This window comes from Sinocyclocheilus anshuiensis, unplaced genomic scaffold, assembly GCF_001515605.1.
Source record: "Sinocyclocheilus anshuiensis isolate Anshui unplaced genomic scaffold, SAMN03320099.WGS_v1.1 scaffold659, whole genome shotgun sequence".
Taxonomy (NCBI): Eukaryota; Metazoa; Chordata; class Actinopteri; order Cypriniformes; family Cyprinidae; genus Sinocyclocheilus; species Sinocyclocheilus anshuiensis.
Genome location: NW_015549698.1, coordinates 581,167 through 593,705, shown reverse-complemented (window position 1 = coordinate 593,705; position 12,539 = coordinate 581,167). Strand labels below are relative to the sequence as shown.

Sequence of the window (12,539 nt, the reverse complement as noted above, 5' to 3'; positions counted from 1 at the left end):
TGTTATAAAAAAAATATATATATATATATATATATATATATATATATATATATATATATATAATTACAAAATATTTTGGAATCTAAATTTGCTATAAAATCAAAGTAATATGTTTAAGTTATGTTTCAAATTTGAATCACAAATATTCCAAAAAAAAAATGGTGACAACCAAACTACACTGAATTTTCCTGTCACAAATTTATACATTACTGTCACAATATTACTTCACCAAATATGAAACTCTTGAATGACTCTTTGAGAAGCCTTTCCGACAATGTGTTTTGTCAAGATTAGAAAAGGTTTGATTATGAAATATGAGCTGCTGAAAGAATTAAAATACCATTTCCATGGTAACGCAATGTCGAAATAGTTTTACAGGATGAATTTTGATAGAGCCCTGCATTTTAGCCTGAGCCCGACGGGCCCCAACTTATTTACGCCCCTAGGGCCGGGCTTCGGGCCAATTTTCCCATCATATCTCAGATGCGGGCCAGTCATCAGGCCTGTTTTTAGGCTTCTTCTTATTTTTATATTTTAGGCATCCATCAGTTATGGTGATGAAAAAAAATTGCCGTGCTGGTGGAAACAACATGAGACCGTGTTACCGCGACTGTCAAGAGCGGCTCTGACGGTGTTTATTGTCCCGCCAGCAGCAGGAAGTGATCCACGTTCAAAGTTAAATGACTAAAGTAGTAATTTAAAGCTTTCTATAGATATATTTATCATGTCTGTGAGGCAAGTATTCGCTGAGTTTCGGTTCATCATTGTGAAGTGCTCTTGTTCAAGACCGAGACGGCAGAAAATCCTGTTTGTTTTCTTTATTTTACAAAAGCATAACGTTTTGTTGATATTGTGAGTGCACACAAATAAAAGTAGACCCTTTACAGTTTCAAATGATGTATTACCACCTTTATGAGCAAAAATGACTGCATATATTAAGTTGTTTCCACTGTTAAGAAAAAAAATGCAAGTGATCGCGTTGGCGCCTCCATGTCCTGTAAAGCACGCTTTAGCTTCCACTCTCCACACAAACGATTGGATACGCGTCTAACAGTGCACATTTATGTGGGTTAAACATTTAAACTAACACAGGGATATGCTTGAAGTGTTTTAAATCTATAGATTTCATTTTAGGCAAGTGGTGATGATGATTTGAGAAGGCTAAATTGATCAAACATTGGCTATGATCAACTCACTGTCTGCCACTGGCCGCTTGGCCGTTACTTTAAAAAACAAAAACTTGAATTTAAGAAACAAAAAATGTTCCAAACATATTTCTAAATTAACTTAATAAAGAAACGAAAAGAAATATAACCACTTTGCCATTAAAAACAAAACTGAACTATTTTAATGGCTGCAACAGCAGCTGTGTAATGGGGAAGAGAGAAAAAAGACACAGGCTTTGAAAAGGAGGCTGAGACTTAAAATTCTGTTTCTGCTCTGAACACACCAAAAACGCAGTATCTGAACCCTGAGGCGATTGCACAGTTGCTACTGTATACTCTCAGTGCACTTGAGTGTCCCGCCCCCACACTCTTCTGATTGGACCATTGGTGTAAATCTGACATTGATGCCCTGCGCAACAAAACTTGAGAACTATTTTTAACATGACAAGCCATTTTCTAAACTCAAGAAAGGAAAACGCCAGGACATGATGCAGTGGGAAAGATGTTCATCTGACGCATGTATACGTAAAAGACAGAACGCATGCATGGAGTGCTGACTCTTGGGGCTAAAGATGGATTCATAAGGCTTACAAAAGCATTTCAAGTACAGAAACTAAAAATGATTATAAAAAATTAAATGATGATAAGTCATGTGAGCATGCAAACTGAATGTCCACTGGGAATGCATTGATTCTAATGACCCATTAACTGTGCACATAAACGTTTCTACATCATAATTAGGATTTTACCCAGTGGCTGTTCTGCTCTAAGCTTTGATTAACATGTTTCAATATTCTAAAGCCTTTTTTTTTTTTATTCCGACTTGATGAGGCAAAAAATGTCCAGTGGGTATGTTAAATATATATTTTCTGAAAGCCGATGGGCAGTGTGTGTCATCGAAGCATCATAGAGTCCTGGCTTTTCTACAGCAGATGTGTCAGCGAGTGGCTGAGGTTATTAGCGGGGTTACTTCCCTGCCAGGAAACAGAGAAAGATGACATCTCCACTCTCCTCCCACACAGCTCTCTCTCTCGCGCGCGCGCTCTTTATCTGCGAGTGTTTTTCCCTCTCACCATGCCCTCTTTATTTGCCGAGAGCTTTGAAATGAGATGGGTAAAATAATAAAAGAACCCCTGACTCTTTGCATAGATGACACTGAAGAGCGGTAATGAGAAGACCTTGGGTTCATTTGGTGCAATTTTTAAGGAAACGAATTTGTACTTAAAATTTGTGCGGTTTGAAAACAGATAAACATTTCATTAGTCAGGCTGCTCTGCAAACACGCTCCATGTGTTAAAAGCAGTGGAATGAATTCTTTCAGAACGCGTCTCAATAGTCCAGTAACATTTAGGCTTTGTTGCTTTGAAACCTAAAAGGGTAAAGTAAAAATCAAACCTCCTCCTGTTGAATGTACAGACTCTTTAGTGTAAAAGAAGCTAAACCTCAGAAACTGGATTAGAGAATCTTTCTGAATTCACACTACAGGCGTGAGTCTGTTTGGACACATCCACTGACCTTGAACACCTACATTATAAAAGCTGCTAGTTCCCAGTTCAGTTTCAATAGAGAGAGAGAGAGAGAGAGAGTGAGTGCTTGTGAAGAGAAAACTCTGCCTGACTGTTAAACCACACACTGCAAAACATGCAGATTATCTTTTTCCATGTGTCATTGACCAGAGATGATTTGATTCACAACCATTCAAACTTTTAGTACCAAGTGATTTTCAGCTGCCCTCTTCCAGAGGCTTTCTATGTCAAGACATCTGGACTTCTCTAACACTCTCCTTTGGAGTTCTGGACTTGTTAAAAGGTGAACTATCTTCCCATTTTCAGCTTGGCCACCCTGCATTTTCCCCTTCTCTGACAAGTGTCCTATTCCCAACGCAAGACCAACACAATCAGACGTGTTGAAGACCATACTTGACTGAGTTTTTTTGGCTGACCTGGCCATTTTACGTTCTGCTTGGTAATTTGGGCTGTTTTTCTTTTGTCCAGGTCCAATGATTTATTCAAAAATACATATAAAATGCAGTTCATGCATACAGTGACTTTTAACTTCATGAAAAATGACTGAGCTAAACCTGTTTGAAATTGATGGAGTTAGCAAAGTAAATTTAGATAAAAACTGATTTGAAGTTTTCTGACCTAGCAACGTTGCATCTTTTCCCCCACTTCTTTTCTTAATAATCATTACTAGATTAATAATCACAATATAGCTTTTTTTTATTTTATCTTTGTTGTTATAAGAACTGATGCAAAAAATAAACAAATATAAAAAAACAAGTGTATTACCTACTTTTTTCATTTTACAGGCAAACATAAGCATTCAAGTAAGAAAAACAAATATAGTAAAATGTAAAAATCACTTAAGTGTATTCATTAAAAATAAATTGATTATTAAAACTACAAAAGCAGTTCAGTCTCTTTTCTTTTATTGTTTGATTAGCATTAATGAGACATAGTATAATGCACGGATCTAATATAATGTTACACATTGTATGTTTTTCCCCAAAAGTTGCCCAGACATTCACTTAAGATATAACAGATTATGTTTGCGTGAATACTTAAATATATTTAGCCTACTTTAAATCTGTGTACGTGTATTGGGATAGAGCGCCGTTGGTGTCTGTCGACTTTATGCAGGCGCTTCGGATGAGAGGCAGTGCGAGAAGCGAGCGTGGGAAAAGGTTCTCCTCTCAGAAAATGTACAAATAAAGATACTTTTAGATGTTTAATTACTTTCTTACGTCTCGCTAGACGAGGGCTTAATGAACTCATTTTTGTGAAAATCTAAAATTCGACCACTTTTTTTGCCCGTAGCTCAAAATTAGCCCGTGTGCATTACTACTCATTTTGCCAGCACGGGTCACAAATATCTAAAAATTCTTTAATCAAGATGCATTCACTTGACAAGTAAAATTACTTAAGATACTATGTCTTGCTTTCTGAAAAAAAAAAAATCCAAATTTTGTTAGTTTTTGCTTAAAACAAGCAAAAATATCTGCCAATGGGGCAAGACAAATAATCTTGTTTAGCCTTTGAATTATGATTATTTTTCTTACCCCCATTGGTAGATATTTTTGCTTGTTTTAAGCAAAAACGAAACATTCTGATAATTTTTTTTTTAGAAAACAAGACAAAAAACAAGACAATATCTTAAGTCATTTTACTTGTCAAGTAAATGCATCCTGAATCAAGAATTTGTAGATATTTATACTAGAAAACAAGACAAAAATACTACAAAAGAAAATCTTTTTTTTTTTTTTGCATTATTCTGACAGAATTTCAAGATGACACAACTGTTTTGATATCATAATGAGGAAAAAATCCTCATTGCAAAAATTAAACTCTTGAAAAGAAAACCTTAAGTAGGTTGCCATATTCTTCTAGTATTGTTTCTTAAAAATATACAGGTGCATCTCAAAAAATTTGAATATCGGGAAAACTTTTGTAATTTATTTCAAAAAGTGAAACTTTCATATATTCTAGATTCGTTACATGTAAAATAAAATATTTCAAAAGTTTTTTTGTTTTAATTTTAATGATTAGAGCTTACAGCTCATAAAAGTAAAAAAAAAAATTTGTATAGAGTAAATTTTTTTTAAATTTGGCTTTTTAAGTTTTTCCTTTTCTTTATCAAGGGCACTCTTATGCAAATGAGCAGTGACACACTACAGCGTCTACCAATGACAGCGCAGAGAGTGATCTGCTGGCTGATACAGTTGGATACCGTGGTAACCATTCAATCACTGACAGTGTAAACGCACGCAACTTTATGATTTGATCCGCAGGATTCACAGATTGCGTTTGACTTGTAGCCATCCAGCGTCATCCAGTCTGTTCACGACAGTGTTTCACGAGAATACATTTCACAGAATCTCCTCTGAAACAATGTCATCAAATGAATAAAGAGGTCCAGATACTCCTAAATGAATTTTTGAGCAGTCAACAGATGGTTGAGCTTGATGGTCTTAATTAGAAATGCACATTTCAGCAGTTCACACATTGCTATACCAATTATGGAAACAGTAATGACTGCTGCTAAAGAGACGTCTCGGTGTTAGTCCCGAACACCAGTAGCTCAGATAGCTCACAACTGATGCTGAGATCTGGTCCACACTGAAATGAATCACGTGGGTGTGTAAACAGTTACATTGGTTTCATTATTTGACAAAAATATCTGCTTTCGAAGTGATAAAACAAGCGCACAGTACGCACAGTAACCGTCATCGTGTTCCGAGAGGCTCCAAATATACAGCGCCATTAGCTCGACTGGCAGGGTGTTCTTTAGCCCTCAGTGTCAGGGTTCGGATCCGCTCTCCTCCCCGGTGATTTACTACTATTTTGGATGGTAACACATTTCAGTGGGCGTGTACGTGTGAACAGCTGGGACCATCATAGAGAGGGCTGTTTGTTAGGAAGCATTTGCAGTGATCACTGATTATTTCTTTTTCAGTCGAGATTAATATGACTGGATTTCAAGTGTGATGTGATCATTGCATATTTCAAGTCAGGTTGATTTTTATTATGGCTTTTGATCCATTAAAAGTAGAATTAAAGTTTAAACGGAATTTATTACAATATGAAGGGTTAATTAATATTTTGCTAAAGCAGTATTTGCTGAGAAAAGCCCCCAAATAAAGATAATTCAAAGATGATACATGCCAAATCAAACAATTGATCTTCCAGTCCAAGTTGGATATGGGTCAGAGAGGCAAACTGTTAATTACAGTACAGTAAATATAGTAGTGTTTATTAAGCTGTATGTTATTATTCTCACCTATTACCGTTCAAAAGGTTTGTGTTTGTTTTGAAAGAAATTAATACTTTCATTCAGAAACGACATTAAAGTGATCCAAAGTGACAGTAAAGACATTTATAATGTTACAAAAGATTTCAATTTCAAATAAATGCTGTTCTTTTGAACTTTCTAGTCAACAAATCCTGTATTGATAATAGGGTATGTCCATGTCAAATCAACTGAATTTCAGAAACCTTTTTTCTGAGGAAAGACAAGCATAAATAGTGATGAAACCCAAAATATTACATGTCATGGATGTATATTTAGTGAGTGATCTATAGAGGTGGGTCAAAATGACAATTTTTACCTGAGATTTGGAGCCAAATTACAGGAGGGTAAAAAGGACTTGATGATAGATACAGAAATGAGATGTGTTTCTAGGTTCAACATTATTTGTTCTTCTGAATGCTGAATGCAAAGTGACCTACATTTATTTTTTGGCCACTGAAAATTTGTACAATGTAGCAGTTTACTCTTGGAGCAATATTTAGATCCTTAATCTGGAAACGATTAAGGATCTCTGGAAACGAACCAAATAGGGCCTTAAAAATTAAGATACCAAAAGAAAAGTTTGTTCATTTTAAATGACTCAAACGTGCCCCCCCCCCTCCATTTTTGAACCGTCACCATTGGCATATAATGCAGCAAATGTTGTGAAAGTCAACAGATATTACTAATAGACCTACCAGTCTTTGTGTAAAAGTAAAATCAGTATATTAGACTGATTTCTGAAGGATCATGTGACACTGCAGACTGGAGTAATGATGCTGAAAATACAGCTTTGATCACAGCAATAAATTACATTTGTGATTTTAATGTGTAATAATATTTCTCAATATTTCAATTTTTACTGTACTTCCTCAAATAAATGCATAAGCACAAAATACTTCTTTTAAAATATAACCATATTGTGTATATTACATATACATTTATGTGCCGTGTTTAGTGCATTTATTTCAGTGAGTCAGACAGGCCAGTGCTTCATTTACCAGCATCTCATTCAACATTAATTTTAATATTGATTTTAAAATCCTTGATCCTTGTCCTTAAAAACCCTCCCTTCCGAACATTCCCCTTCAAGTCTACGCCTCTAAAGCCCTTGGTATTTGTATTTGGGAACCTCATCCTGACTGTGAAAGTCTTACAGGCACTTATTATGAAGCCCAGAATAATTACACGGCAGTATCGGAGGACATCCTCCATAGCAGAGCTGCTATTATTTCCCTGACTTCCGCTGTCTTGGGGAATAGCACAATGCTTGCTTGTCCGGATGTGAAATTTAATTTAGATCTTTATTTTCGCTCTTTCTCCAGACTGATCCCGCAGACGGTGGGTCTCCTGTACGTGGGGAGCTATGACATGCCCTTTGCACAAATGAAGGTGAGAGAAACATTGGTTCACATCTCTGATAATTCCTTCTGTCAGCGTTCCCTCTGTCTGATTCACTGCAAACACAGATGCCGCTAAAGATAGTCCTGTCATTGTCAAGCGCTCTTTACATGATGTGCTTTTAATTAATTGAGTCAGACAGGTGAACGTTGTGTCACACAAGAGCTCCGTTCTGAGACCCAGCGATCGGCCTGCCTAGACAGCAGTTTGAGGAATCCTACAGGAGGTGTGCACTCGATGTGCAGGCTGTTCCGAGAAATGGGCCACAACAATAAAACACATTATAAGATGGAACATGTTGTATGACTATTTGGACACAAACAACTGTAAAGGCCCGTTGACACCAAAGATGATAACTATAATGATAACATTAAAGTTCATGTTATGGTTTCTGGAGTCTACACCACAACTATAACAATAACAGCACAGATATTAATAACAGGAATAATATCATTGGAATCACTTTTAAAAGGTTTTTTTTACCAGCTGATGAACTGTAAAAGCATCGACAGCTAATGAGAATCCATTCTACTCAAGCATTTAAAGCGTCAAGTCACATAACAGCAACGCGCACTTATAATAAACAGAATGTTATCGTCCTCTGGTGTGGACACTATTATACACTGGGAACACTTAAAGGTAGGGTAGGTGATTTCGGAGAGGCTAGCAATAGTAAGCTAGCTTTGAAACCATAAGATCCCACTCTTCCTGCAAATCACTCTCCAAAGCCACGCCTCCTCCAAAACACATGACCGTGCTCAGACAGACCAGAGGCTAACCAGCGACACGATGAGAGACGCGTCAATGCTGTCAGATTACCTCATGTCTCATTCCCCGGTGAGAAAACTTTACAGTACAAAGTGCATAATATTACAATAATAACGCCTTCCACTCGCTCGCTCGGTCTATAATTGAACGTGCTGCTGACGTATCATGTCTGCACGAACAGGGTGAGTGGAGGTATGCAAATACTAGGGGTGTAACGGTTCACAAAATTCACGGTTCGGTTCGATACGACACAGTGGTGTCACGGTTCGGTACGTTTTCGATACGGGGGGGCGTGGGTAATTACTTTAGTCGCAATGTTGGAAATATTTATGATTTAAACCATGAAGGCGAGCCAATGGATATCACTAGAAAGTGAAAGTAAAAGCGGAATGATGGAGTAATGACGGAGCTTTCGGCATCTGACGCCGCATATTTTCTCAGAGACGACGAGAGACGAATCTACTTCAACATATGCTGATAACGGTATATAGCTAACTGTTTTCATTTACTCCCTTAATATTTCTCTTGTGGCCCGTACATAGTAAAAGAAAATGAGAAGAAACGTATTTGGTGTTAAACAGGTTGTTTTTGAAAGTCGGCGCTTTAAATAGGCTAAATAAAGCTTTTTATTTCATTGATTTTTATTGATGACTGCAGTGTTAATATTTTAATTATAGGCCTATAATTAATTGTATAATAGACCTGTTTTAAAATAACTTTTTTAAAACATTTTAATTGAGGAGCAAATAGCCTTATCTTTTGTAATCCTCGCAGCGCATCAGTTATGCGGTAATATTGCGGGGAAAATTTATTGTAATTTTAATTTAATAATACAATTTTATAATAAAAGTAACTTAATAATAATAGGCCTAATAAAAATAAGAATGTAACAGGGCTACATTAATTGAAAATGCCAAATCCTCTTAATATTGCCAATAATTGATGTTTTTGACAATATCTCTGGCTATAGTCGATACAAGATCCTCGTCTTTCGATGCACCCCATTGCCTGTTATGTCATTTGGGCTGCCTTGTTGAGCGCAGTGGCACTGAGATCTTTATATTTCACACATTTTAAGCTCTTTTATTTTCCAAATGTAATAGGATCAGTCCAACGAATCGTTCGGTTTGTAATGCGTACCGAACCGAAAGCCTCGTACCGAACGGTTCAATACGAATATGTGTATCGTTACACCCCTAGCGAATACATACATTGACAGGCCAGTGCTATCTCACGACCCATTCGTACGTATTTTACGTGGTGGCTAATTTGTATGAATTCTTGCGGCCTCATTTATACAAACTCGGTCGACCTCACTCGATATTGTGCGATGTATGATTTAGTACGATTTGTTTAGACCCCAGTGATGGGTAGGTTTAGGGGTAGGTCATTCATACGAATTCATTAAAATTGGGGAACTCATAAAAAATGTACGATTTAGCAAAAATCGTACAAATTAGCCACCTCGTAAAATACGTACGAATTGCCATGAGATCGGATTGGACAGGCAGGTTGGATAGCATGTCGTAATGTTACATGTTAACATTTATGTTAACATTTTATGGTCCTACCCTTCCACAGACTATATAAATACATTTACACCACTCAATTAGTGATTGCTTTTGGGATGTGAAAATACTTTCAACCAGAATAACAAAACATGTTTTTGAACCAAATCACATACCCTGCCCTTAAATCACACATAGGATCTCAATGAATGAAATAAAACAAAATAAAAAAAAGTTGAAAATTTTTGCTTATATACATTGTGTAATTTATTGAGAACAAAATGATGTGACACTTTGTGTCGGTTACACTTTATTTTTATTAGACATTCTAATAACCATAAGTAACTTTGCAACTACATACCAACTAATTCTATTAATTTGCACCTGCATGTCTACAAACTCTCAGAGTAGATTGTTAGGTTTAGTGTTAGTAGAATAAGTTGACATATACTTGCAAATATTCTTATAGTCAGAATATTGTATGTTGTGGGCCCATTAAAGTAAAGTGTTAGCAGATATTAAGCAGACAGTCTACTAATACTCTAATGACTGCTAGTTCACATGTAGTTGCAAAGTTACTCACTGTTAGTAGAATGTCTAAAGTGGGCTATCAAAATAAAGTGTTATCCAATGGTCAGTGAAAGCCAAAATCATCAACCCACTGAGGGCTGGATTCAAAATCACACTGAAAAGTAAAAGTAAAAAAAAAAAATTAAATTACAGGCTGATCGAACTTGCATGAATTTCATAAAAGCAACTCGTTAAGTAGTTCTATTCATAAGCCTGTTGAAATCAGCTATTAAGGTATTAGACACAAAGCCACATCGTTTTTTTTGCACTGGGAACAGATGATTTAGTGTTGTTTTTAAGATTCTTAAGAGTTTTGTTCCACCCATATTCATAAATCAAATAACAAGGAGGTACACAAGAGCTGCTACAAGAAGCGATTGTAACAAACCATTGAGAAGTACGGGTTAGTCAGTTATAATTTGCCTTAAGACGAAACTAGACGATAACTGACATAGATCTTGACAACTTAAAACCAGAAGAAAAAAAACAATTGTTGTGGTTTCTCTAGAAATGAAAACATTTGGTTGTCAAATCAAAATTATAAATATTTATAGGGATTTTAGTGTAATCATTTTGCATTAATATTTTAACTACAGATTACGTTGTTTAATTATCCTAGTTAAATCCAGCACATTTTACACCGATTCTGTATTATTAATGTATATTGTCCCTGAATAAAATAATAAATAAATTAGCATAAATTAGATAGAAGATGGAGTGAGAGAAGCACTGATTATAAATACATTAGTGCAGTAATGTTGTGGATTATTTTACCCAAATTTAGCATTTTTTACATACAGAATTATCTTAGCAGCATGTTAATGCAAACTCTATTGGAATCAGTTGTGCGTTACGTCCCCCATACGCTTCACATGAAGAGCACTAATTTGTAAGGCTGACATGCCTTTTGGAGTTGCTGTCTGTGTTCACAAATCTATTTTGTCATGAATCCAAGTCTGACTTCTCTTTTGGAAATAGTTTTTTTTTTTTTTTTTTTTCCTGAATACAGCATTATTTTTAAGTCAAGCGGTTGAATGAATGATTCAATAATTCACCCATAAAGTGAGTCACTTTTTGCATTCCTGTATAATTATTTATCACATGATCATCGAGAACTCCAATGTCCACGCAACTCCTGATAACAAAAGTATAAATTTCAGACTTTGGTTGTTTCAAACCATCACCTGATCTTGAATTCAGTGTGTTTTTTGTTTTTCTTCTATAACAAAATTATTTTTTTTTTTTTTTTTTTTTCCTTTAGTTGGCAAGAAACCCACTAAACAACATTTAGGCTAGTTTTCTGAAACACACACTCAGTAGTAAATTAATGGGTAACTATGGTAACTGGTAATTGTTTTCTTTCACTCAAAACCACATATGTTATGCTGCTGACTATGTTTATGAAATGATTTTGTTTATTTCGCAAATAAATATGTGGTGCAATTTCCACAGATAGACATGGAGTTTTTATAGACGAGGACAGGAAAGCAGTTGTTGTCATTGTGCTGAAGTGCTGCAGTGGACTGTAGGCAATAAAGAGGCCACATTAGTGACGAGCCACTGCTCCACTCAATCAATCAAGATGCAGGAATGTTCTAATGGCTGGAAATTAAACACAAATGCTGAATAATCATAGCTCACATAATGTACATGCATTCTTAAAACTAAAGGTGCTTAAAAGGTTCTTCACAGCGATGCCACAGAAGAACCATTTTTGGTTCCACAAAGAACCATTCAGTCAAAGAACCATCTCTTTCTTAGCTGGTTATAATCTGAAGAACCTTCTTTCACCACAAAGAAAACAGAATTTCAAGAAAATAGCCATTTCTACTTGTTACACAGAGACTTTTGTTCATGAGTCAAGTCTGATGTAGAGCTTCCCAAATCATTCCATTTCACCAAGACAGAGCGCTTTCATCTGAATGGGACAGAATGCAAAAATAGTCAACATCTCTAATCGACCTGGGGCCCGTTCTTCGTACGTCGCTTATTACATCCGAGATGAAATGTCACATCCAAGATGATATCATCGCGCTAATCAGGATCTGGCTAATTCGGTTCTTCGAACGCACCTGTTGTTGATGATTAGTATGGCTGGATTGAGTTATCTGAGATAATTGCACGTTCATGGGTTGGTTTAAAAGGGGCTATGCATCGATACTCGAAACCACGATCAGCAATGCAGCGATCGGCTGGCGGCAAGACAGCAACGTAATGACAAAAAAGACACCTGACGAAAAACTTGACAAATTTCTGGACTTTTATAAGGAAACAGCCAAGCGAACAAAACTACATAAATGTTATAATAGATAAATGAAATGTGCACTGTTTTTATTTT

General features: G+C 36.1%; 1 protein-coding gene across 1 annotated transcript in view; it reads left to right on the top strand.

The window, feature by feature from the left end:
* rngtt (RNA guanylyltransferase and 5'-phosphatase) overlaps positions 1 to 12,539 on the top strand; it is a 116,733-nt gene that overhangs the window by 88,899 nt on the left and 15,295 nt on the right. Inside the window, exon 14 of the mRNA XM_016449830.1 lies at positions 7,280 to 7,346. Coding sequence (XP_016305316.1) covers positions 7,280 to 7,346 — 67 coding nt within the window. The remainder of the gene's footprint in view (positions 1 to 7,279; positions 7,347 to 12,539) is intronic.